Genomic DNA, 27410 nt, shown 5'->3' on the forward strand with positions numbered 1-27410 from the left:
TGAGGCAGGGGGAAGGGGCTTGGAGAGAACCCGTGAAGGAAGAGAGGCCTGTGGATCTGGGGGGTTCAGGGCCCTGTGTTCCTTCCACCACAACAGGGGCCTCTGAGGGGCCATGCCCAGCTTCCCCGGCTTGGCCTTAGAATTCGTGAGAAACAGCCTCAGAAAATCACCTCTTTTTAGGATACAGTCACCCAAAATGTGTGTGGGGGTTGTCATCGTTGAGGCAGCTTTGGTGCTGACAATTTTAAAGGTGGGGCTTTTCAGCAAGGGAAATTGAGAGTGCCTGGAGCCCAGCTCTGCATTCCTTCTAAGAAGCGGTTTGTCTCGGGAATCATGTACCCTGCAGAGGCTGTGCTGTGCTGAGCTCACAAAGCATAAGAAAGCACTTCTTTTCCCTGATTAGCACTCACTTGTCAGAAAAGTACAGTCAATGTATGCTAAAAACCCACTTGAACAATTAGCGTTCTCCTTTTTTTTCCCCATTTGCTTTCAGGGTAATTGGGTAGCCCTTAAAATAACACATTAGATTGGCCTAAGACAACTGATTCTTTTAAGGGGAGGGAGGAGCATCGTGACCCGATGCTGAGGATCCGATAAAAGATGGGCCCGCCTCGCTGGCCTTCGGGCTCTCTCTCTGCAGTTCACGCAGAGGAAGGGGCTTGGAACGCCACCGCCGACTACCTGGAGATGACTGGTTTGGGCCGTTACAGACACAGCCTTTACTCTTGGCAGCTACAACATGTACTCTTTATGCCAACACAAAGCTGGAAGCTCTGCTAACCTGGTTGGTTAAATGAGGTTAGCAGCTGGAGAAAACAGGCATGTACAAGAACAGAAATGTCCTTCGAAGTGCGTGCTCAGTGGACTGACTCCAGGTATCTAAAGTGGGAAGGGTCAGAGGCCAAGAGCAAGCTATAAATCTGGGTCGTCAGCGAGGAGACCAGCGAGGGACACAGTTCACAGGCTTGAAGGGGCCTCCTCTAGCCCCACAGCCCAACTCCCGGAGCTCTGACCTAACTGAAGCTGAGTCTAAATGGTTCCTTCAAGGCTCAACAAACTGGGTTTCCAAAGGTTCTTTGGTTCCATGAAGCTAATTTACACGTTATCTGGGGTCACGGCAAAGATTCTGTCCTGGGGTGGACAGAAAGAGGCTGTGCTGAGTGATGAATGAGACTAAACAGTGTTCTCATGCTTGATGATTTTGATAAGGACATACTACATAAGAGTTAAGAGCATTATAATTCCCCTTATCACCATATAAACATGTCACTTACCCAGAAAGCATACAATTTATTTGTACGTGGGAATGTAATTTAAAAATTTTCCAAAAACCAGATTGAATCTTGGGAAGCAATTTTCAAGTAAACAAAAACATGCCCTGTGAATAAGCACTGTATCTTCCCCCACCCCCAGCCCCCAACATAATGTGTACGTACACATTTTCTCAAGTTCAGACTACTGGGGGGGGGACTGAAACGGAACCAGCCTACTTGGATCCTACTTGGAACTGCCATCAAAAACGGAAACCAAAAACAACCCCCAGCATATTTACCTTCACGAAGAGGCAGACCAGATGGACTGTGTGAATGGGCTGCCTTTCCCGGTGCGAGACGGTAGGCGCACGAAGCCCACCGGCAGCGTGAGGAGGGGTCTCAGTGCAGGGGCAAGGGGGGGCTGGCAGGGGCAGGTCTGAAGGACAGCCACGCAGCGGTCATGCCTGGCCCCACTCATTCTCCCAACCTTTCTACAGCTTGGCCTTTGTAAAGGGTTTCCCCATTTATTAATTTCTGCAATTCTCAGAACCAAGCTGAGCTGGGCTAGATTACCCTCCAAGAAGGAAACGGAGGCTTAGCAAAGTGAAGAGCCTTCCCCAGGTCACCCACAGGGAGGCCGGGACTCACACCCACCCTCTGGACACCACGGCAAGGCGCTGCCTCCTACGCCACAGCTGTCTACCAGGACTTTTCAGAGGTTCTGCGGAGGGCTGTTGGTCCAGAAGAACCACCACGACTCGCTGTTCCTAATGCCTAAACTCTACCCTCAGGGATGTGACCCTTTAGTTCAGGTTTTACCCTTGGTTTAAATGCTGTTACCCCCAGAAAGAGACATACTGAATTAGGTGTCCTCAGTGTGAACACACTGTTAAATTGGCGGGGGGGGGATACTAAAGTTGAAGAGGGCAAAATGGGGGCACCTGAAGCACCCAGAACTGAGGGTTGGGGTGAAGAACCACCGAGGAAGAGACAGGCTGAAGGAAGAGACAGGCTGAGGCCTGGATGTTTGGCCAGGTACTGATGACCAGCAACTCCTGGGCCACATCACAGGGACCCAAACACAACCTTCAGCCCCAGGGTCTCACAGATGGTGGAAGATAAAAGAGTGCAGCCATCTCCAGGAACAGAAAAGCAGGATAAAGATGGGGAGGATTTTCCATCTTGCACTTGTTAGCTAGTTAATTGCCATTAACAGCCTCTAACTGGTTGTGGCTGATGACTCACTGAACATTCTGAAGCCTCTCTGCGGTTACCAGGAGACAGCCTAACAAAGGCACCTCCGTAGAAGGAAGCACCCGGCTGCTCCAGGCGCCCACCCTCTCTCACCTGCACTAGGCTAACCTGCATATGTCCTGATGGTCTGAGCTCCTCAGTGGGTCTCATTCTCACACAAGCCACCAGCAGCTGCTCCAGGAGGACCGCCCTCGTACTTGTAAAGGCCTGGACCTGCTGGGCACTAACCTTAACACAAGCCCTCCAAATGCAAGAGGATATCTCCCCCCACCACAGGCAGGCGATGGGGGCACAGTGTGCTTACGCAGGTGGGCAGGGCCTCTATCACGCGCCTCTGAGGCCCAGTGCGAAGCCCAGCACCAAGCAGAGCAGGCGCTTAGGAAACCTTGGCTACAGTGAACCACACTGTCCTATGTGATGACGATGGCAGGACCAGCTCATGCCCGAGGACATGGATTCTCAGCGGCTTCTGACAAAGGTTTGAGAGAATTTGTGAGAGACAAAACCCCGAACTCTTAACAAAGGGACTATGCTGGTTAGGGCTCACCGTCCATCCAACTCTGTCACTGACAAAGGTCTGAACTGCCACACACTGTCCCCTTTGACGTCAGCCTGATAGGTCAGTTGTAGGTCAGCTTTAACCAGTGGCTGCCTACAGTTCCTCTGTTTATCAATGCACCCACACCCTTTCTGAGGCCACGGCTATTGTCCGTCCGCACCACCTCTGGGGTAGACAGCCTGGAGGCCGCGGGGTCGGGACGCTGGTGGGCGGGCCGTGGCTGGGTTACCTTGGCGTACTCGAACATGCGGAGGTCCGTGTACATGTCAAGTGCGAGGTTCTCGTGCCCGCTCCTCTTGTACAGTTTGGCAGCCTCGTGGAACTTCCCCTGGTAGGAAAACACATCTGCCAGAAACAGGTCATTGTTGGTCTCTCCCCGCTTCTTCCTCTCCTGGAAAAATTAGAAGCACAGGAAATGGCCTCTGCAGCCATGGCAGGAAGCAGCCTTTACAAAGGTTAGATGTTGCTATTTCAAGTTAAGCCCCTGCGCCTTCCTACTGGAACCTATGCTTGGCCCCTGGGCTGTTGTGTCTCTCACCTAGGTTTCTAGTGGGAATGCTTGACAACAAGAGCAGACTTTTCTTTTCCAGATGAGTGAAGATCAAAGGAGATGCAAACTTGTTTGTTTAACGGAAATTCCTCACCACGGCTTCCTTACATATTCTTCCAAGGAAACAACTGCATAGTTAGGATGGTGTGTACAGCCCACTAGCAGGGGGCCCCCAAGCTCCAAGAGCTCCCAAATCCCCAGGCCTGGTTTGGCAGAGTTGTGACTCATGATAAAGGTGGACAAGGAGAAAGTTTAGGGTTTCTTTCCAAGAAAAAGACCAACAAAATAGGATAAAGAGTCTTACTATGTCCCTGTCTCTAAAGAGAAGGCAAGCGATGCCATGTGCTGAGCACCCACCAGGCACCAGGCACTCCTCACCCAAGTGTCACACCGCGGGAAGCTGAGACTGGAGAGGGGCAGGTCACGATCACACAGAGCTGGCATTTGGACTGTCTGACTCCACATGCTCTTTGTTCCACATAATACTGCTTTCGGAAACTAGTGACGGCCCCCAACAACACACCTGTGCACACGTGTGCGCGTGAGCACGCTCGCAGACACACGCACAGACACACAGCAGTGCTGAGGATGAGGAGAAGTAACTGGCACTCTCTCCCCTCCTGTGTTAGGAAACAGTCATTAGTCTACAGTGCGAGTATTTGTCAACACTCAATAGCACCCAATCTCTCATCCCCAGCAGTTTCCTTTTGCTTGTTTTCTAGCAAGTGTATCACAGTGGAGGAAGATGAGACATTGAATCAAACTCCTAGACAAGCTGGAGAAAGTTACAACAGCTGGAGGCAACATGCTTCCCCAATGACAGAAATAATTTTTAAAAACCAAAAAAAACCAAACAAACAACAACAAAAAAAAAAACAAAAAACCCCAAACTACACATAGCTTAGGCTAATCAGCCAAATAAACTAATTCCTAATAGTAGGAAACGAATTAAAATCTTGCAGTGAGATAAAGAAATAGGTTTCACTAGGCGTGGAATTTAGGCCAAATCTGTTCCAGACCTCAGAACCTCCCCATGATCAGTACAAAGAATGCCGCACGCTCAGCGTGTAAGATCCACAAAGACAGATTCCCCACCCCTGCTTGCAGCACGGTTGCACCTCCCTGATCCAAAAGGAGCCCAGCAAGGAACCCGGTTCTCTGGAATAACGCTGAATGCCTAGAAGCAAGCAACTAAGGCCTCAGAGCAAACAAAACGGATCCTCACTCAAAGGCACTTTGCTTTTTCAAGAAACAATTCTTACAAGTTTACTTTGCCCAGCTCACGGCACACCAGAAGAGGCAGTACACGTGACCTCAGTAAGACGTGATGAATGGGAGAGTTAGTCCTCGCAGAGGTCGTTTACTTTTGCACAGAGAAAAATTATGTTCCATGGCCTCGTGTTAAGACCCCTAGATCCAGACCAGTTGATCTACAAACGCGGCCCCTGCTAGTCAGTGGTACTGGGCATCATGGGGAGATGGCTCTGAACAAACCCTTCACCATGCAGGTGAGGATGAAACGTTAGATACAGATGCTCCTTGTGACTGTGCTGGGGGAGGGAGAGGGTGTGCAGGGCAGGCACCAGGAGTGACTTCTTAGAAGGCAGCACGGCCCAGAGCAAAGACAGCAGGGGCTTGGAAAACAGCACTGGCTTGAATTCCAACCCATCTTTTTTGCCTTGGGGATGTGACACAGCCTTTCTGAGTTTTAGTTTCCTTATTTATCCAACAGGGGTAAGAACGGCAGCTGCCTCATTAAGTTGTTGTGAGCATTTAAAACCATGTACACACTGATCACATGTGTAGCACAGAGTAGGCACTCAACAAATGGCAGCTATGATTAGGCCAAGCAGGCTGCGAGCTCCTGCAGGCCTCTCTTCCACTCAGCTCTGTGCCCACTGGGCTCAACATCCGGCTTGGCCCATGACAGGTGTTTATTATGTTGAACTGAATCGAAGGGATGAGACATGTGCTGATTTCCTCACTGCTTCCATATGTGAATTCAAATGTATCTCACATTCCCAGAGCCTCACAATAAATCTGTTCAGAAGAAGAAATATGTACACCTTTTTACAGACAGAGAGCATGAAGATACATAGGAAGGAAGAGTACTGTCTCCCATCACCCAGCAAATGGGCATGTAGAACCAGCTTCTTTAGGCCCACATCCACCTCTCGGTGTGGCTGACGAGGCCAGGACCAGTGGGCTGTGGGGAGAGCTCAGGGCTCCACGGGCGCCAGCTCCCTCCCGAGGGCCCATCCCTGTGGGTGGGTGCAGACCATGTGCATTTGGGAAATGCCTCCTACACCGGCACGCTGTTGGAGCTCTACAGGGTGGTAACACGCTAACAGTCCCTACAAGGCTGAAATCCAGTTACAGAGAACCTGTTTAATCCTCCCAGCAACTCTGCCAGGTAGGTCTCAGCCCATTCCACAGACAAGAAACCAAAGCTCAGAGAGGTTAGGAACCCACCTGCCTCACCCAGCTACCAAGTGACAGGCCTACTTCCAGCTCCCAAGTGCTGGCTCCCCCGGAGCGGCACTCTGCCCCTCAGAGCAAGGCTGTGGCCTGGACGCCCAGACACCAGTGGGCTCTGTTCACATGTCAAGACCCCCGCCTGCTAGAAGAGCTGCCTGCAAACCACTGACAGCACATCTGCGCTTCCCTGAGAAGGAAGAATACTTCATCTTTTACCTCAATGCTGTTGATGAGCTCTAAATACCGGAGGTCTTGTACTCTGGTGAAGGCCTACAGGGGAAGAAATGAAAGAATAAAATCAGCTGCCTTCCGGGCTTCAAAAGTGGGTGACTGGCTGGGGGCGGGAAGTCAAGTTTTAGAGAGTGAGCCAGTAAGGAGGGAAAGAAGCAAGTACTGATTAATCACCGTGTGTTTCGGGCGGGTTCTGCCACCCAGGGAGGCATGGCTTTATCCCCAGTATTAGTCCATACGAGAAGCAAAGAAAGCCCTGGTTGCATCACTCACTTCGGGATTAGGTAAACAAAACTCAGATACTGCAGTTGCTGATGCGCTGGCTTAGAGGAACATCTATGCAAAAGGGAAGACTAGGCCGGTCTGAGCCTCTGAAGCAGCAGCATCGGAGTGGTAGCTGGGGGGATGCGCTGACTGAGGAGGGACCACACGTCCACCTCAGTGACCAGGACATGACCAGGACGGAGAGCAGGAGACAGCCTCGCCTACTGGCAGGGCACAAACACAGGGCCGATGGTGCCAGCACAGGGGGAGGCGAGGGGGGAAAGCTGAGAAGGAATAAAGATGGTTTCTGGAAGGAAGGGGGAGGTAGGGAATGAATCACGCCAAGTCCCTGGAGGGCAAACTCTTACGTAAATCCTAAAAGTGCAGCTCTTGCCTTGGACTTGCAGTAAAGCCAGAGATTTTAACCCATGGGCTACTAGAAACTTCCTGGCAGCCTTCTGCAGGCAAACTGATGTCAGCTAAGCCTCTTTTGCTGTTTTCAGATTCTGCAGGGGGTTTAGAGGAGCATAACCCACCCTGTCAGGAGGATCTTCATGCGGCTTTGCTACCAGCACTTCCTCCCAGGCGTGCTTCTCTACATCGTCCCATATGAAATGGGCTGACACATGCCTGGAAGAGGCAGCAGGTTCAGGAGCCTTAGAATTTAAAATGCAGAACAACAACCCTGGCCAACTGCCCTCTCTACTTAGCTGCATGGCATCCTCCATCCTAAAAAGCCGGGGAAATGAGCAGGTCATCCAGCCTCTGGCTGCCTCACAGATGACCACAAGGTGACTTCATCTTTTCATCCCACAGGGCCAGGCACCTCTCAGGGGCTGGGGACCCACAGACAACACGACTGGGCCCTTGTCCCCCTCCTCAATTCTGTGGCCCATATTCTAAAAGGCACATAAACACACTGGGAACTCTCCCTGAGCCAAGAGCTATACAATTACGAACTAGATGCCCTGGAGAACACAGATTCACTTTCTGGAAATGGGCAGTGGTGGGAGGTAGGAACCTGACAGATGGTACTCATGAAGAGGGAGCCCTTGAAAGGGTCAGGCAGGCATCACATAAGCAAAGGGATGGAGAGCTCAAAGCACCCATTTTCTACACAGGAGGTCTTATAAGCTGTCTTCTAGGTCTGGGCTTCCTGAAAGCAACATGAGGGGGAAGGCTGGGATGTCTGGCAAAGTGGCAGAGAGGAAAGAAAGAGCATTGTAGGTGCCAGGCCTAGCTCTGAGACCTTACGCTGGGGGGCCCTGAACGCAGCCCTTCCCCACCTCCAGGCTGCCAACAGCTTCCTCATGGAAAGGGGCAAGCTAGCAACGTCCTCTCCATGGCCTTTCTAGTTCTGCTATGCTAGGATTTTAGGATTTGCCACCGTGAGAAACCTGTTTCTGAATTTTTTCAGCCCTGACACATTCTGCAGAGTCAGGGGTGCCCTGGTCGGAGCGGTCAGAGTCACAAGGCCTGTTGATAACCTCAAGCGGAGGGAAGTGTGGGAAGAGGGCCGCATCTGCAGTTCTGCTCGGGGTTGCCGTCCCACGTGCTAAGCAGCTCTCCTCTGCCATCTAGTGGGGGCACTGGCCTATCTCTGGGAACCACCCTCCATCCCCGTGTGCCTGAGACTTGGCAAAGCAGAAAAAGAAAGGCTGGGCATAAAAAGGAATGAAATGGAGCTATATGTAATGAGGTGGATAGACCTAGAGTCTGTCATACAGAGTGAAGTAAGTCAGAAAGAGAAAAACAAATACTGTATGCTAACTCATATATACGGAATCTAAAAAAAAAATGGTACTGATGAACCCAGTGACAGGGCAAGAATAAGCATGCAGATGCAGAGAATGGACTGGAGGACATGGGGTTGGGGTGGGGGGGGCCGCGAAAGGAAAGCTGGGATGAAGTAAGAGAGTAGCATAGACATATTTACACTACCAACTGTAAAACAGACAGCTAGTGGGAAGTTGCTGTATAACAAAAGGAGATCAACTCGATGATGGGTGATGCCTTAGAGGGCCAGGACAGGGAGGGTGGGAGGGAGTCGCAGGAGGGAGGGGATATGAGGATATATGTATAAATACAGCTGATTCACTTTGGTGTGCCTCAAAAGCTGGTACAAGAGTGTAAAGCAATTATATTCCAATAAAGAGCTTAAAAAAAAAAAAGAAAAAAGAAAGGCTGGGGATTCGGAATTTGGATAAAATGATATAGTTCTAGTCTATGGTTAAAATTTGTGGGCTTCACACAATAATATCTATTCTCAGGGAGTGTTTGCAGGATACAGAATGGGGGGGGGGCAGGGTTCCAGTTTAGTTTTTGTCCACTGAAACGTTTGCCGAGCACCTAATGGTCTAAGGCACCATGCTAGGCAGTGCTGGCTGATGCTAGGATGAGACTGATGCTTAGTTCCTGGGCGTAAGGAGCTGACAATCTCTAAGGAAGACTTCTGATTTCATTCCAGGCTAAAAACAAACAAGCAGAACACATTCTAGGAATCTTTTGTCATTCTTCATCCCTCCTGGCATTTCTGGGTGGGGCAGGAGAGGAGGCTCCCTCAGTAGACTTGCTTCCTCCCTCCTCTGAATTCTTAAGAATTCCTAATGGCCCTCCTCTATTACCACTTTTCTGACACTAAGTAGATCTAAAACTATGATATAGATAATTATTATATCATGATAAATTTACTTGTTTTAATAATGGCTGGCATTTGTACAACCACTGATACTTTTAGAATCCCTTTTACAATGCAGGAGTTAAGCCTAATGACACTGTGTCATGCAGGCATGTCAGTCAGAGTTTTCACCGTCCTCACTGTGGGGGTCGGAGGACTGAGGCTCTAAGAGAAGCGGCTGGCCAGGGTCATCCAGCCTTTGAGGGCACAGCTGGTCCTCAACCAGGCTGCTGAGTCCTGGCCTAGTCTCTGGCCACTCTCTTTTCAGCCCTAGAAGTCTCGGCCTAGCTCAGGGCAGACACCACTTCAGCAACCCCTTGCCCACCAGCTAGGAGTATGGGCTAAATGAGGACCTGGTTAGTTGACTGGGGGAGAAAAAAGAGAGGAGGGAGGAGTGGGGAAGAGGGGTCTGGAAGCCACTCATTCCCCCACCTCGGGTTCCAGATGAAAACCCATCTCACAGACATAGCTGGGCTCTTTCTAATGCGTGGAAAGGGGGCAAACGTTTTCAACCATTTCTGTAGTTTTAACAGACCAAGCCAGGAAACCACACCATGGATCAAGGCCATGAATCATGCCATGAAGGTATGTGTGGAGTGACACTGCTGTCAGAATCAGAGAACTCAATCATTTCTTCCAATGTACTTAGCAAAGTGCCAAGGAAAACAGCATTGTGGAATAAGCGGCCTATACCAGTAAGTGCTTGTACCCATACTAAAAGCTACCACTGGCAGAGTGCCAACAACGTGCAGACTCTGCTAGGTGCTGTGCACGGATGGCCACCAGCGAGGCTGCCAGCTAGCGTCTATCAGATGCCCCTTCTGTGTCCAGCTTTACAGGCATTATCACGTTACATCTTATAACTCTGTGAGAATGGGGCCTGTCGTCACCCTAATTTTACAGATGAGCAACCTCAGAAAGGCTGTTACCTGCTAAGGCTCACAGTTAGGAGGTGGCTGAGCTGGGACCCCAGCCCAGGTGAGTCTAACACCAGAGCCCAAGACAGCAGGAATCTGCCTCCTCAAGAGACCCTGCGAGGACCAAATCCCAGCTCACGCTGACTGATGCTTACCTTCTTTGCTGTTTCAAACTCCAATCCTTCTAAAGCTTCCATGGCCAGCTCGCGCCAGTCAGTATCTGTCACGCCCAAGCAGGCAATCTGGTAGGCTTCTCGGAACATCTTCCGATCCAGGTACTGGTACATCGGAGCAGACTGGAGGATTTCACCAACAGGAAAGAAGACTGCTTTCAGAGCAACGGAAGAGTCAGGTGCACACAAAGCCTGACTCCGCAGAGCAAGGCCACAGTGACCCATCAGCACTCTGCTCAGCCGCACCCCGGCCCACCTGATGGCCTTCCATTCGGCCACCCCTTCCACAGCCACAGAGCCATCGTATTCAGCAGCACAAACGTCCACCGGCCTCCCACCACCACCACCCTCGGCTTTCCCCACCTCCAGGGTGGCCTCACCGCAAGATGCCACCCTTGCCTGGATTGCCTTTGCCCCTCCTTGCCCTCTGCAAAGTACCTATTTGGCTTTAAAAGCCCTGTTAAAATGTCACCTCTTCTGGAAAGTCTTCACTGATCCCTCAAAGGAAAGGGTCTGTGCCTCCTCTGCCCCTTGTCCAGATCTTGGGTTGTATTTTAATTACAAGCCTGTCCCCACAAGGCTGTGCACAACCTGAGGGCCTCCGTCAGCAGGCTCTCAGTCTACGTTTGCTGAGAGAATGAACAATGTCACTGTGAGGAAGAGGCCTGGGACAGCCTCTTTTGAAGAGGGCTGAGAAACCTGCTTCTCCCAGGAAAGGCTGCCCTCTCCTACTGCCCTGGCCCTGGGAACCTTCCTACCATCCCTCTGTCAGGTAGGGCTACCTCACCATGATACCTGTGAACAGTTCCTAATAACTTCTCTTTTTAGGTTTACAAAGTGCTTTTGGATCAGTCCCAACAGTCCTGTGTAGCAGGTATTACTGCCCCCTTACTACTGCGTGGAGACTGAGAGGGCAGCTGACCTGCTAAGGACACAGAAGTGGCACATGGAAGCCCTGCGGCTGGACCGGGGGCAACATGACCAGTTCTGTGCCCTGGTGTGTGTGTGTGTGTGTGTGTGTGTGTGTGTGTGTGTGTGTGTGTGTGTGTGTGTGTGTGTGTGTGTGTGTGTGTGTGTGTGTGTGTGTGTGTGTGTGTGTGTGTGTGTGTGTGTGTTCGTTCTCTTGCATACGAGAACAAGCATGAGCTGGGCCTGAGTATCTTCAACAAAGAAAGGCCAGTCAGTGTGCTAAAGGGACTGCACCTCTCCTTCTGGCTTCCTGGGCAGTGGACATCAATCAGCCAATACCTCTGCACTAATGGTTCCCGAATATGGAGCTGGAAGTGCTGTTCTCTCCATTTGGGGTCTTTATCTTTGAAATTTCCTGTCCCATTTTTTAGCTTTAGAGTTGAAGGCAACTTGTTTCTTTTTAAGCCCCTCTACCCTCTGACACCAAGATTGCTTCTGAATGCTCACCTTCTCCACCCTGCCGCCCCATCCACCTCTCCTCCTGCCAAGGGGCAGCAGCGTAGGAAGCAGGAAGCAGCCGAGCTAGAACTCCGGCCTGGCTCAGCCACATCCTAACTGTGGGATTTGGGCTAAACTGATTAGCTTCTGTTTCGAGGCCCTGCCCAGTCCAGTGGCTGCCAGTGTTCTGAAAATGGGCAAGTCCCAAGCAAAAGCCAGCCTGCTCCCTCCCCACTGCGCTTTCTCAGCACAGAAACACACTTGCTGCTCCTGCCTTTCCAGACCTTTCTGGGCTCAGATCAAGTGTCACCACCTCACGGAAGCTTTCAAACCAAACTCCCCAAGAACAACAAGCTTTCCTTTCTAAACTCCTTTGGTGAACAACCTCTGTTCCGATATAGTTGTTTTGTAGTGTCTGCTATTTAAAGATTGATAATAGGAAGTGGGCCAGACAAAATCAGAAAGATGGGTGCATTTAGCTCCATTGCACAGAAAAGTGAGGCCCAGAGTGAAAGGAGCTGCCCAAGGTCATGGCTGATTTAGGCGGCAGAGTCAGAACTCAAAGCCAGTGCTCCTTCCCCTCAACTGCCCCCTCGGCTGAGCCTCATGAAGGTGGAATGGGGACTTGGACAAGCACAGCAGAATCCAGCACAGGACAAATGGTTAACATTCGGGCTTGCCTGGGAGGCACAATCTGAGAAAGCTGAGTTTTAAAAATATCCTCACCGAACAAATGCCCTCTGAGCTCTACTACATCTCATTGTTGCATTCCACGCATGAAGTCACCATCGCCCTGAGGAGGCCGACCAGGGTTCGCCGCCCTACTTGGCAGCCCTGACTAACCAATTCTTGCACAAGATGATGTAAATTTCGAAAGGAAACCAGAAATCCCCAGAGCGGGTCTGCTGCTTTCTCCCTCCTCTCTCGGCCAAAACCACAGGATGGCTGGAGGCAGAGGCGACAGATAAATAGCCTTTGTCTTGAGGCTGCCTTTCCTAACCCTTGGCAGTTCTGACCTGCTGCATCAGCAGGACGGCCTTGGTGCAGCCACGGTGGGGGTGGGGGAGTCAGAGGGTGGGGGTGGGGGGTTCTGGCTTCTGAATCTGAAGGGCTTGGCTGAAGCCCCGGACCGCCCCTCCGGCTCCTCTTGGCCAAAGTTAGGGAGCAGCAAACTGCACTTATCTTTGAGGGCAGGATGGCAGTCTTGGAGAACTTTCACTCAGCATGGCCTGTTGGGCAAGATGGAGGAAGACTGGGTTTCTGGTGGCTGTCGAGCCGGGGCTCCAGATGGGGAGCAGACAAGGACGGCGAAGAAACAGTCCAACAGGGGCGGTTCTTGCCCCTCCTCCTGCCTGGCTCCCGCCCACCTCTCTCCCTTCTTTCTCTGGCTTTCTTTTCTCCTCTCTCCTTTTCCTCAGATCTTAATTCTACTATTTATTGAATAACTGCTCTGTGTCAGGCACTATTAATTCCCAAAGCGATAAGTAACACGGGTATTATCAGCTTAGGGGGAGAAGTGGACCCCAGCCCCACCCTTTACAAGAAGCCAAGGCCGGGAGCTCGAGTGAAGGTGAGGTGTCTGGAGGGGGTGCAGACTGATGGAGACTAGCTGAAGGGCAATCTGGAGACATGTCTACAAATCTTTCACATGGATGTGACCTTTGACCCAGCAATTCACTCCTGGGAATTTATACCATGGAGCTATATTGGGATTGGTGCAAAGACTTAGCTAGAAAGATGTCCAGTATCGACAATAGCGAAAAAGCTGTAAACAGCATGACTGTTCAGGTGTTGGTTAAGAAAGCTGTGGACATCATGTGACAGGACAAAAAGCAATCATTAAAAACAATGGGGGTGGGGGGGGAATGAATTGGGAGATTGGGATACCAAATTGTACACTCTAAATATATGCAGTTTATTGTATGTTAACTGTATCTCAATAAAAGTTCTTAAAAAAAAAAACCAAACAAACAATGGGGGCAGCAGGAAGGGGGTATGGTTATAACAAAAGGGCAACCTAACACTGGGGACCTCATGGGCTGACTGTGGTGGTACCGGCACCTACACAGGAGATAAATTTGTACTGTAATTGCAAACTGTTACCAGCAGGGACACCCTGGCAAGTGTACAAAGGATCTCTGCATGATTTCTTACAACTACGTGTGAATCTACAGTCACCTCAGTATTTTTAATGCTAGAGAAGTACATTTACTGACATGGAGCCATGTGAGTAAGAAAGCCAGAGTGCTAGCTGATGGCCAGTAATTATACAAAGTGATGGGTCTGCAATACATAAATGTTAGGTTAATCACAAGACGAAGGCAAGGGGAGGTGATTAAAAGTCTCTCCTATTTATAACCCACATTCAGTAAAGTACAGTAAACCTGAGGTTTCATCTATAAGAGCAATACTTACAGACAAAAGTCACAAAACATTTACAGTATGATTCCACTTTTGTTTAAAAATGTTTATATAAAACCATATACTCGTAATTATGTATTGTACATCTATTATATGCACATATAGACATGGTCTGGGTGCATATATTCTACAATGTTTAAGAGTGATTCTCGGGAACTCCCTGGCAGTCCAGTGTTTAGGATTTAGTGCTTTCACTACCAGGCGCCCGGGTTCGATCCCTGGTCAGGGAACTAAGACTTCACAAGCCACGTGATGAAGCCAAAACTATATATATAATAATTGAGAGTGATTCTCTCTTGAGGAAAGGAAATTGAGGGCTAGTCTCTCCTTGGCGCTTGTCTCTAATTTGTGACAGCTCTGCAGAGGGCACGATGCACGTGGGGAGAAGACAGGAAGCTGGGGCAGCCGGGGTTAGGGCAGCCCCAACTCAGGTTGTCAATCTCTGCCCTCCTGTCTGTTTCTGCCCCTCCCCGCCCAGACCCCATATCTGTTCTGGCCTCCTCCTGGTTTGAGGGATCAGTGCAGACAGCCCATGCTCCCTTTTTGGCTCACAGACTTCGGCTCCCATGCCCCATCCCACCAATATTCTCCCTCACACACCATGTGGACGCCCTGCTGGACTCCCAGCTTTGTCAGCTAGCTCCACTCTGCCCCACGCATGGCTCTCAGTGAAAAACACTGTCTGCTGCCAGACAACCTTGCGTACCCATCCCTGTCCCTCCCAGGAAAGGGGGACCAGAAAGAAATGGAGGCTCAGTGATGTTGAGCTTTTTGCCCAAAGACACGCAGGTTGCAAAGGTTGGAGACAGGGTTCAGGTTCAAGTCCAGAGTGCCTTCCGTGCTATCACGGCTGCCCCCTCCCAAGCACCAGGAGGAGCCTGGTTTTCCTGGTCTTGTCTGCCCTGCCCCTGCTAAGAGCTGACAGGCTCCCAGGTCACCTGCGGCACCTCCACAGCCGACATGGAGAAGACGTGGAGGCAGAAGATCTTGGAGCCATTGTAGCCGACCACGAAGCCCTGAAGCTTCTGCTGGTGCACAGGGAAGGTGCTGGCCTTGATGTTGAGGTAGCCGCCTCCTGAGAAGCAGAGCATATCCTCACACTGGGTGTTCCAGGCCACACTGTTGGCGTTCGGTTCCTGAGGGACAAAGATGGTGAGGGTGACAGCCCCAGGTATGGGCACCATTCCTACAGACAAGGACTCTTTTTAAAGCCTGAATCGCACTAAGTTGCCAGCAGTGGGGTGTAGGGAAAGGGGGGAGAAGGGGATCAGACAAAATGGACAGGACATAGAGGCAAGCTCCTCTTTGTACTGTATGTGTTGGAATTTTTTAATAAGCAAGCATTACTTTTGAAAAAAACATCCCCAAATATTAATCATTACATAAGTGAGAAAATCAACAAAGTGGGTTCTAGTTCTATTAAAGAATAAATATATAAAACCAGTAACAGAAGAAGATTTAAAGGGATATATTCCAAGGAATTAACAGTGGTTGTTTGAGGGTGGGTGGAATTGTGGGTAATTTTTATTTTCTATATTTTTTGTTTGCCTGAAATCTTCCTTTGGTCATGAACATTTACTGTTTTTTATGGTAAGAAAAGGAACAGTGAGTTATTTTTAAAACTAGAAAATAATATATTGTCTCTGCATTGACAATCCACATGTGTAAAACCACAGTCACCCTGGGAGGCACCCCCTCCCCTCACTTCCCCTCAGAGTTTTCTGCTCAGCTCTGGGGCCCCAGGAACCAGCAGATGTCCATACCCTTCTGCCTAGAATCTGTTACAATGCCTGAATCGTTTATAATGAGCATGGATTACTTTTATGACGAGGTGAAAAAACAACGTAGCTGTTTTTGTTTGCAGGGGGCTGGGGCCGCGCAGAGAAGAAAAAGATAGCTGGGAACATTCGTGTCTCCTGGCAAGCCTGGAGAACTACCCTCCCCAGCCGCCTGCAGAACCCTCAGTGGGGACTGGGAAGGACACATGCCCTTCCACTCCTTCAAGGCTCAGATGCAGATTCACAACTGGGGGCCTGCTAACCTACCTCCAGGGGGTGAGTGTTGAGTCTGGAGAGAAGAGAAGTAACACCGAGGGCCCTATCTTGTGCCAGGCACTGAGCTAGGTTCTATGGTACCTTGTTGAGCCCTGCAGCAATTCTGTGAGGGGGCAAGTACTGGCTGCATGTTAGAGGTAAGGAGAAATTGAGGCTCAGAGAGGTTCACTAACTTGCTCGAGATCACACAGTAAGTGATGAAGGCAGGACTGGAGGCAGGTCTGTCTGAAGGCATAGCCTGTGCTCTCTCTTTCCTCAAAACTACTCTGCCTCCCAGTGATGAGGTAGCAGTTACAAGGGAGTCGCTTTGGGCTCATGGTAGCCAGGTATCCCCTTCCAAACGACCGAGGCAGCACCCCTCTGCCATGCTGATTCTGCCACGAGGACAAGGAGGAGCCCTAATAAAGGGTCCTCAATCTGCCCATAACACAGGGAAGCCTGCAGGGGCTGAGGAAGCCAGTCTGGGAAGGGTTCAGCTTTGGGGGGAACTCGCTTCAGGCAAACAGCCCTGACCACTCACAAAGCCCTAAAGAGGCAAAGAGCAGCGCCGAGTCCAGCAGAAAGCCAGTGGGCACTGCACACAGAGCCTGTGGGCCCTCTTCTCCGGTAACACACTTCCTCCAGCCACAGGACCAAACTGTGTACAAGTAGTGTCCAGCCTCCCCCAACACTCCACATCTTGCTGGCTGTTACAGCATCCTTGTGAAACAGTACAGGAACAGCTGCCCCCATCCCTTCCCTTCTTTCAGATGACAAAACTGGTCCCGTTTCCTGACTCTATCTCAGGGCACTTGCAGACACAGGCAAGCCTCCAGTCGGTGAGAAGCAGACTTTTTCAAAAGAAATATCTTCACATTAACCCATGTACTGAAAGCCCATGTGTGCCCCACTTAGACTTATGATTATTCATGTACTGCTCACAGTAAGCTCATAAGGAAGGTAAAACTTGCTCATCTTACCTGTGAGGAAACCACAGTCCACAAGGCTCACCCAAGCTTCTGCAGCTGGTATGCAAGGGGCGGACTGGGCCAGGCCTCTTGGACTCTGCGCTTCTATGTGGTGCCCACACCCTAAACATCACTGCTCACCCCCAGAGACCCGCCTGGGAGCCAGAGCGTGAGCCTCTCCTGTAGGGACTGCGAAGCTAGGGGAAGGTCTCTAATGCAAAGACCTCATCCTGGGCACTCTGGGTGGTGGTGCGGGGGGGTGGTTACCTGAAACAGCAGCTCCTTGGTGTGGATGTCATACACCAGGCACGTGTCGTTCTCATCCACCACAGCCAGCTTGTTGCGGGAGGCGCTCATGTCCAAGCAGCGCACGGCTGTGGCCTGCTTTAGCAGGACGATGGCAAAGAGATTGTCCACGAAGATCTTCAGGATCTGGCAAAATTTCAGAGGAAAAGTGAGAGTCACCACGGCAACAATACCCTGGAACACTGCCAGGCTACAGGAACCCCATGTGCTCTACAAGAACAGCTCCCACTAACTTCACCAGAGGCTCTGTGCGGAGAACAGAACTCATCAAAAGAAAGGGAGCAGGGTTTCTCCATAGGAGACCAGAAGTGTGGTCCATCAGGGGTCACCAAGGTAATGACAGGCCCCAAGACACGACCAACTCACTTGAACGTCTGCTTGACTGGGGACTATTAACAACGTTACCCAGACTGCAGGGTTAGGAGACACCATCTAGTGAGAGCTGAGTCACACACTAACATAGGAAGAGGCTCCTATAAACCCTAACAAGACAGCTGGTGTAACCACAGCAAGATAACAATGATGACGAGGATGACAGAGATGATGATGGAGATAGCTATCAGTATGGACCGTTTTTGACAGCCTTGTGAAACATGGTATTCTCTTCATTTGTACAACCTGAGCCTCAGAGAGGTGACGTGACTTGCCCAGGGTCACACCGCTAGTGAGTAGCTAAGGATGAACATGCCCCAGGTCCACCTGCCCACAAAGCCCATGCTTTCCAGCCTCGCACTGGAACTGACAGCTGACAGAGAGGAAGAAACTGACTCCCCTTCCCCACGGTGTTGCTACTCTGTGGCCCCTGCTATCTCATCCTCCATGACTTCTGTCCCCAGAAAAGGCCTGACAAGCCTCAGCCACAAGCCATCTGCTAGACAGCTTGGCTCTCGGGCTAATGCAGTTATATTTTCCCTTTCAAATTTCATGTAACCCACTTAGAACTTTCTTCTCTTGAGCAAAGAACACACACACACACACACACACACACACACAACACATCTGTTTAACCTTTTGTAATCTACATTTTCCACATCTACTTAAGCAAAGGGCCCATTTTTCTTAAAACATCTAGTAATAGCCTGAGGACAAGCACCCTCTAGGATACAAGCTAGAACACACGCCTTGATCCATTCACTACTATGACAGGGACCTGACCTAAGGAATGAGCTCTGCCGCCCTCTCTAGTAAGACACTGAAACTAAATCTCTAACAAGTCTCCCACCTTCTGGGTGACCTTCAAGCCGCTAACCCTCTATGGCAGCCCAGAGGCTGCAGCGCCAGCTCCGCCGGAACATGACATGTGATGAGTCAGAGGCCACCGCATCTTTGGCCTGAAGCTGTCCTCAGAGAGTGGAACCCTGGGCTGCCCTCCAATGGCGGTGGTGGGATGAGGTGGGGGAGCCCTTTTCCTGTCCCGGGAACCCACCTCAGGGTCACAACTAGTCTGGTCACCAGTGTCTGCCTGCAGGTAATCAACCTGATGGGAGACACAAGGGAGCACTCACCTGTCCATTCTTCAGGCCGACTAACAGACCCTCCCTTCCTGGGGGGCCGCCGATCACCTTGATATAGCGAATAAGAGACTCCATCTGCCATTCCCGCTCCTTCGCTCCGCTGAAGGACAGGCACTGCAGCCGCTTCTCCTAGAAAGCAAGTGCAGCGCTGCGTGACATTCAACAGAATAAGCATGGCCAGCCCTCCCAAGGAGGTCAGCCTACCCCTAAGGGATGAAAAATAACTATATACCCATCTAGACCCCGTGCCTGGCACCGTTACCCCTTCGTGCAAGTTTTCCCCATGAAGCCCAGCTCAGCCTCACATCTTGAGCAGACCTCCAGGTGGCCACAGCCGAAGGCAGCATCCAAAAGCACAGCTTTTTGCCACATCTATCCTATAACCTGTGTTACCCCTAAACTGCTTGAAGTTCTAGATTTTTAGAGAGATTTTAATAGTATCTTATATCCAGTGATTCCTAAAGGATTTCTTCCATGTTATCACTTCCAACAGGCCTAGTTTTGTGAAACCAAATCCACCTCTACTTCCAAGAAAGATGATGGACTGGCCTTCTCTTCAAGTCTTCCCAAACTCTCCTGGCATTGACCTAGACATTTTTTAGGAAGCTCTAAGTTGAGAAATTTTTTTCTGTGAAAAAAATTCTCAGAAGGAAAACTTCCTTTACTACTTTGAGGTGATATCACACATTTTTTTGCTGTTTGACTGAAAGTTACTGTAAATTTTTATGTGTATATGTTTACCAAAAAAAAAATCGATCTTCATTTTGTGGGATATCAATATCTGCTTTAAGTCATTAAAATACATACATATATATATATAATCCCAGTTTAACAAAGTGTTTTGGAATACGAAAAAGTATCCTCCCGTTTATGGCCCATGACTTTCTGGTAGAGTCTGACTCACAAAGATGCCAATGAAATGAAAGCAATGAGTAGCCACTGAGCTTGATGGAAAGGGACTTGCTTCCTAGTGACCAATTTTAAAGCCGTGAGCTGGGTACCCCATTCTTGGAGGAAGCATGAAGTGGACGCAGCCCACCTTCTGAGCCACCGCGGCCTACCTGGCAGAGGATGATGTGGTCGGCACACACCACCAGAAGGTTACATTCAAACTTCCTGACAATCTTCTCCTTCACCCGGTACCGCATGTCCAACGAGTCATCTGAATACAACTCGTAGATGAGGATTTTCTCGGGCAGCTGGATAGCTAATCGATTTTTGTAGATGGCAATTTTCTTGACAAGCTCTTTGCATTTAATCCGAACTGTCAAAGAGAAAAGAAAATCCAGCTCTAGCAAGAGGCTGTTAAGTAAGGTAGAAGGCAGAGAAATTAAAAGCCATCATTTACTTAATGCTACTGGCAATTAAAGAAGACACTTATCAAAAAACCTTTACAGAGTGTCTAATATGTACAATCAGCTCTGCTAAACTGAGATCCAAAGTTGTATACAACCTTTGTGGTCCAAAGCTTACCACTGAGAATGGAAAGTAAAATCCATTTGTGCTACCGCCACTTTAGATGAATACACATCTAATCCCCGCTGTGTGGCACTAATGGCCCCTGATGACTGGGAGCCCGTCTGGGTAACTACCCACACCCCTGGCCACTTCCCACCCAATACCCTTGACAACAGGGAACCAAAGGTAGTGTCTGGTATGCACTAGGCTCTCACACTCTTGCTACAGATCAGGTGGAGAAAATGTCCTCAGAAAGGTAACGGGAGAGCTGCCCAAGTACCTACACCCTCACCATCACAGCTAGAAGCTTCAACCAGAGGTGCTCCCAGGTGGGGACCAGCGGATGCTACCTGAATCTGCAAGACAACCCTTGACCTGGGTCCCTACACACAGGTCACCAGCAGTGTGCTGTGGCCAGCACATCTGGATACTAATGCACTTGAAATAAGTAGATTCTTAGCCCATTTAACCAGCATGGCCACTTGGGTGGACAGAGGAGAAGACTGACTGCCCTAGGCCTGGAACCCTGATCTTCTAAGCAAGCCTGTGCAACCCACTGCCTGCTTATCTCCGGGGAAAGGACCCACCAGGAGGCGAGTGGAGACAGAGCTGAGGGAGAAGCACCCCAGAAGTGACTGTGACCAGAGAGGATACAGGTCACAGAGACCCATGCAGGTCAGCCCCACCCCCAGCTCTGGCATGTTATACATTATCCTCCCTTAGCCAGGGAGTCCACATTCCCCTTAGTATTATCTGCAAAATTTTCTGAGTGCGTGCTTTTTTTTTTTTTGAGACGGTTTATTGCTTTTAAAGTCATCTACATCCTCTCCACGGCCCCCCACCACACAAAATAACAAGAGCTGGTGGTCCATGTTTCCAAAAGACCAAGGAGAAACATTTCGTACTATTTCACTTGCCCTGTCAGCAGCCCTCTCAACCTGCCCCTCTTCCCAGTGTCTGGAGGGCAGAGGGGCCGTACCTGCCTTTTACCTTTCTGCTCGGTGATCAGGTGCTGCACGATGACATCAGTCATGCTATCCCTGTAGGCATACCGGTCCTTGTAGAGCCCATGGACTGTGCTGAAGATTAGCTGGTAGAAGGAAATGGTGCCATCCTGGCAGCCTACCACCTGCAGAGAAGGAGAGTGTCAACCCCCAGCTCTCTGTGGAGAGAGTCCACCCTCCCACTCATCAGGAACAAACGGCAATGATCCGACTGGCTAAACACGGCTCACGTTCACTGACGACTCAGGCAATGGCCCAACAAAAGAACTCCCTCCTCTTACCACATAGTTGGAATCGGGTTTCACTTTACACGTCCACACCCAGGAGTTCTGCTCCCCAACAGTCCCAAGCTGCACTCCATCCTTGGTGAAAAGGGATACTTGCTTGTCTGACCCCCCCAGCAAAATGTACTCCCCTTTAGTAAAGTAGCTGATGCAGCAGGGGTCAAAGTTCAATGACCGATCCTTCCCAATCTGAGGAAAGAGAACACACCAAGGGAAATCCACTTCTGAATTCATAATAATCACGATACAATCAAGGGCTTTTCCCTCCAACTTTTATATGGGGAGCTGTGACGATTGTGGCGAGCTGACCAGCGTTCTCCCCTGTGTGACTGATTCCATCATGAATGCAGTCCAGTCCTCTGGAGCACCCGACCCCTTGCTTCCACAAGGCCAAAGCCTCCAGCGTCTTCCCCAGTCCCACCCAACTGCTGCAGGGCTGTCTTAGCTCCTCAGCCGATCCGCACCCAGGGTGGTCTTTCTCCCATAGGCTCTGCTCTGCGCACAGCCCTTGCTAGGGTTCAGGATTCCCCTGAGCTTCTTTTTTCTTTTTCTTTCCTTTTCCTTCCTTCTTCCCTCCCTCCCTTCCTTCTTTCTTTTCTCATATTTCACAAAACTAAGTCCATTCAATTTTTTAAAAACTGTCCTTGATTCTGGAACTACACTCTTCCTACTTCTCTTTATAACAACCTTATTGACGTATTTCACATACCATAGAATTCACCCATTTAAAGTGTACAATTCATGGGCCTCTAATATACTTGGAGTTGTGTAACCATCATTACTAATTCTGGAACATTTCCAACACCCCAAAAAGAAACCCTGTACCTGTCAGCAGTCAATCCCCACTTCCCCCTCTTTCCATCCCCTAATCTGCTTCCTGTCTATAGATTTGGACATTTCATATAAATGGAATCATAGACTATGTGGCCTTTTGCGACTGGCTTACCCTTACTGGAGTTTACGCCAGTGCCTCGCTCCTTTTCACTGCTGAATAATATTCCGTTGCATGGCTATTCCCCATTTTATTTATCCATTCATCAGCTGATGGACATGTGGGTGCTTTCTGTTTTTGGCTGTTATGAATAATGCTGATACAAATATGTGTACAAATTTCTGTGGAGACGTGTTTTCATCTTTCTTAGATACATATACCTAGGAGCAGAATGCTGGGTCATATAGTAACTTCACGTTTAACCTTTCAGGAACTACCAGACTTAAAGCGGCTGGCTGTACCATTGTATATTCGTATCAGTAGTGGACAAGGGTTCTAACTTCCCCATCTTACTGTGGTGTGGTGTCTCATTGTGAGTTTTGATTTGCATTTCCCTGGTAGCTAATGATGTTGAACATCTTCTCATGTGCTTACATGTATATCTTGTTTGAAGAAATGTTTATTCAGATCCCTTTTCCATTTTTTAATTAGGTTGTCTTTTTGTTGTTGAGTTGTAAGTTTTTTACATATTCTAGATACAAGCCCCTTATCAGATAAATGATTTGTAAAACTTCCCTCCCATGCTTTGCGTTGTCTTTTCACTTTTGATGGTGCCCCCTCTGCTTTCAGGATGAAGGTCAAGCTCCTGAGCTTAGTTCACAAGATCCTTCTCTCAGCCAAAATGAATTTCTTCTAGTTTCCTAAATGGCCCGTGCTCTTTCAATCCTCCATGATGTCACAGGTGCCATTCTCCACACCATCCCAGCCCTGGCCAAGGGTGCCCTTTACCTCTTCTTCTCTGCCTGGTGTCATCTTCTCCAGGAAGAATCCCCCAGTCTCCCTGCCCTCCCAAGGCTTGATTTAGACCTACCTCCCTGTGCTGGCCTCTCCCACAGCACTTCTCTCACTGCTCTGTAGTTACACATTTAACTCCATGTCTCCCCACTAAAGCCCAGCCTCCTTATTGTCACTGGAGTCTTTTGCTGCCCCTGAGTGTGGTTTCTGTGGCAAAAGACTATTTTTTTTATTACCTTTATTGAGCTAATAACCACTTTATTACAGAAATAACTCTAAAAACCTGGTTTCTCCTTAACTTTTTAAATTCAACTTACAAATATTTTCCTATTTATAAATCTAGTAAAAGTAAGCAACCAATTGAAAAGGGGTCTTTGATTAAATTTTACTGAATTCAATTTTGAAAAGACCATAAAATCCCTTAGTCTCATTTACAACTTAGTAAATTCCCTTAAACTAATTTAAACTGCAATTATTAACTTACTATATTCAATTTTCCTTTTTAAGAATTTCAAATGCCTAAGAGTCAAAAGTTCCCCTCGTACTTACATAACGATAGCAGCCCTGATACGAAAACTAGAACATCACGTGAGTCATGACACAGAGGCTTGCAGCTTCTGCTAATGCCCACTGGCTGCCACTGGACCAACTCTCTAACAGGTAACAACCATAAACTCTGAACCAATGATAAACTACAACCACCTGGAGTCACTGGAGAGCAAATAGAAGCAGAAAGACTTAAGACACAAACGTATTTGGAAGAAGGAAATGGCATTAGATGAGTTCCTCATTTTTTTAATGGCTTTTTGCCTGAGGGCAGGTGCTGTCAGTGACCTGATGAATGAGCACAGGATCTGGAGTGACCATACCAGCTTGAAATTGAGGTGAGAAATCCCAGAAAAAGAGACAGATATAAAGGGGAAGCCTAAATTCTACACATACCCTGCTGAATATCTGGAGCTCCTTGAACTATACACATGTGGGGCAGATGCCAAGCAGCCTAGCAAAGGCTAAAGAACCGAACAGAGTCTCCAGCTGCTGCCCACACTGGAAAGATACAATTTACATGTTGAGTGCAGCAAAGTTAACTACCTGCCTAAGGCAAAAAAAAGCAAACTACACACTAATCTTCAGAGGAACACGACAGATGTTCCCTATGCTGTATCATTCACAATGTTCAGAATATAACCCAAAATTCCAAACAGGAGAGAAATGTGAACCATATTCAAGAGAAAAGACAATCAATAGAGACTGACCCCAAGATGATTCAGATATTGGACTTTGCAGATGATAATTTAAAAATAGCTATTTATGGGACTTCCTTGGCAGTCCAGTGGTTAGGGTGCTGAGCTTCCACTGCAAGAGGCACGTGTTCAATCCCTGGTCAGGGAACAAAGATCCAGTATGCTGAGAAGCACAGCCAAAGAGTTAAAAAAAAAAAAAAAAATAGCTATTATAACATATGGTCAAGAATATAAAGGAAAATATACTTTGTAATGAATGAACAAACAGGAAAGAAGAACTAAATGGAAATTCTAGAGCTGAAAAATGCAATAACTGAAACAAAAATTCACTGGGTAGCCTTAAGAGGATGACAGTAGAGTCAGCGAAGTTGGAAACTGAGAAATAGAAATCCTCCAATCTCAAGATCAGAGGGGGAGAAGAGCACTTAAAAAATCGGGGAAGAGGGCCTCAGTGACCTGGAGAACAATATCAAAAGGTCTAACATGTATAATTGGAGTCCCAGAAGGACAGGAAAGAATGGGGAAGAAAATTTGAAGAAACGATAATCAAAAAAATTTCCACATTTGGTGAAATAATAAAGACATAGATGTATAGAATCAAGAAGCTCAGTGACCTCCCCCCACAATCCCAAGTCAGAAAATATAATAAATCTCTTTAACATTCCAATATTGCTTAGGTACTTCATAAAAATTTCTTATATCTTTCCATTTAAAATTGGAAGAAAAAGGGAGCTCCCTGGTGGCCCACGGGTTAGGACTTGGCACTTTCACTGCCATGGGCCCGCAAGTCCATGGTGGGGAAACTAAGATCCCGCAAGCCTCACAGCATGGCCAAAAAAAAAAAAAAATTGGAAGAATAAAATTGATTACTCGATTACAATTTTTAAATGGTCATCACAAGACAAATCTGACAGAGATTCTAATATGGATTCTAGTACCAGTCTGTCTGGGTTCCAATCCAGGCCTGGCCACTAACTGAACTGTGTGTCTCTGGGCAGTTACTGAACCTCTCTGTACCTCAGTTTTCTTAGATGTAAAGTGGTGATAATAGTATCTACCTCATACAGTTGTTACAAGGATTAAAACAATTAACCTTATAAAGAGTTTATACAACACCTGAAACTCAATAAATGTTACCTATTGTCATTATTAAGCCAGATCCCCTTAAACATTACAAAGACTTAAAATGCCAAAAATACATGTGATATCTAAGCATAACACAAAAGTACAGATTTGATCTACTTCATCACTGTACAGTTAATTCTAAACCTTCCCAGATTTAGAAGACACTCACCCACTGAGGAAACAACTTTACTGTCCCGGACAAGTTATCTCATGGAGTGAGGTTATCATTCAAACACTCTGGGCCCCAACATGAGCTCTTGAGCTGCACACACGCAAGGTATTTCCCACAGCCTGGCCCCCATGTTGAGCTCTTCTTTATTGTCACTATAGCAACAAGACCCCATTCCTTCCCTGTGTCGTGTGGATTTTTGTTCCCATAAACTTCCAATACCCACCCCCAGTGCCTGGTACACAGTAGATACGCTAATAAACATTGGTTGAATGATGATGTACACACACAAAGTGGAGGAATAGATAGGGCCAGGTCTAGACGCAAGATGATAAAAATGAGGGCCTGGGGAAATCAGCCATAGGAAACAGGGAAAACACTTATTTTTTCTTTACTCAATTATAAAAGAAATGACCAACAGTAAGATGAGGTAGAAGAAATGGCCCCAAAGGTAGGCTACACATACCTGAAACCCTTCCCTTCTAGGATGACATTTTTTGGGAAATAAGGATGCTGTTAAACAAAGGCTCTACTGAGCAGGCTGTATGTAGTACAAGCCACCCCCACCTTCACTCTAATCCTGTGTCTCCTGCCTGCTAACAGATTTTCCTGCTACCAGGCTCTCTCTATTTTAATCCACCCTCCACAGAAATGAAGAAATCTTCTGAAATGGGAATGACCCGGTCACTCCCCACCTAGATCTATGGCTCCTGGATATTTACAGTAGATGAAGTTCAAACTCCTTACTCTCATTATTCAGGTCCTTTATAATCATGTCCCCATCTTCCTTTCTAGCTCCATCTTTGTCCACAAGTCTGGGGATCCAGTAACCCTGAACAACTCACCGTTCCCCGAACTGCCACATATTTTCCTCCTTCCCTGCCTTTACAGATGCTATTTCCTCTGCCCGAAATACAATTGCCACCGTCCTCTGCCTAGCAAACTCCTGCCTGTCCTGCTCAAAGGTCACCTCTACAAAATCTCCTGTCTCCACCGAGCAGTGCTGTCATCTTTTCTGTGTGTCCCTATAGCTGTCTATCTGTACAGTTCTCTCTTGTGCCACAAATCACACTGCACAGGGACTGGTGGCCATCAAGTGCATTCCCACCGGCCCGTGAGCTCTTGCAGAGCAGAGGCATTGACTTACACAGCGCTATGGCAGCAGCTAATAACAGGTGAAGGGCTGGCCTAGCAGCTGCTCACAACTGTTTGTAGGGTGAATAAATCAAATACAGGAAGGTAGGCTCATGACTAGGACCAAGGCTTCACAGACCAAGCTGCGTGTCAACCCCAGGAGCCACCACTTACTAACAGTGTGGGACCTTGGAGACAATATTTCAATGCTCTGAGTCTTGTGTACTCATTTCTAAAATGTGGATGAAAGTACCTACTTCA

At 48.5% G+C, this 27410-nt stretch overlaps 1 protein-coding gene across 5 annotated transcripts in view; it reads right to left on the bottom strand.

Annotated features, from left to right (window-relative positions):
* IFT122 (intraflagellar transport 122) overlaps positions 1–27410 on the bottom strand; it is a 67140-nt gene that overhangs the window by 18715 nt on the left and 21015 nt on the right. For all 5 annotated transcript variants that reach the window (XR_009048723.1, XM_057705074.1, XM_057705073.1 and 2 more), the window contains 9 exons: positions 21749–21940; positions 21454–21592; positions 20067–20269; positions 18997–19134; positions 17453–17617; positions 15123–15320; positions 10339–10479; positions 6311–6364; positions 3296–3457 (listed from right to left, as the gene is read on the bottom strand). Coding sequence is in view for 4 of the 5 variants with exons in the window: in XM_057705074.1 (XP_057561057.1) it covers positions 3296–3457; positions 6311–6364; positions 10339–10479; positions 15123–15320; positions 17453–17617; positions 18997–19134; positions 20067–20269; positions 21454–21592; positions 21749–21940 (1392 nt within the window). In the remaining variant the exon portion in view is untranslated. The remainder of the gene's footprint in view (positions 1–3295; positions 3458–6310; positions 6365–10338; positions 10480–15122; positions 15321–17452; positions 17618–18996; positions 19135–20066; positions 20270–21453; positions 21593–21748; positions 21941–27410) is intronic.

Source organism: Hippopotamus amphibius, chromosome 13 (genome assembly GCF_030028045.1).
Source record: "Hippopotamus amphibius kiboko isolate mHipAmp2 chromosome 13, mHipAmp2.hap2, whole genome shotgun sequence".
Lineage (NCBI taxonomy): Eukaryota > Metazoa > Chordata > Mammalia > Artiodactyla > Hippopotamidae > Hippopotamus > Hippopotamus amphibius.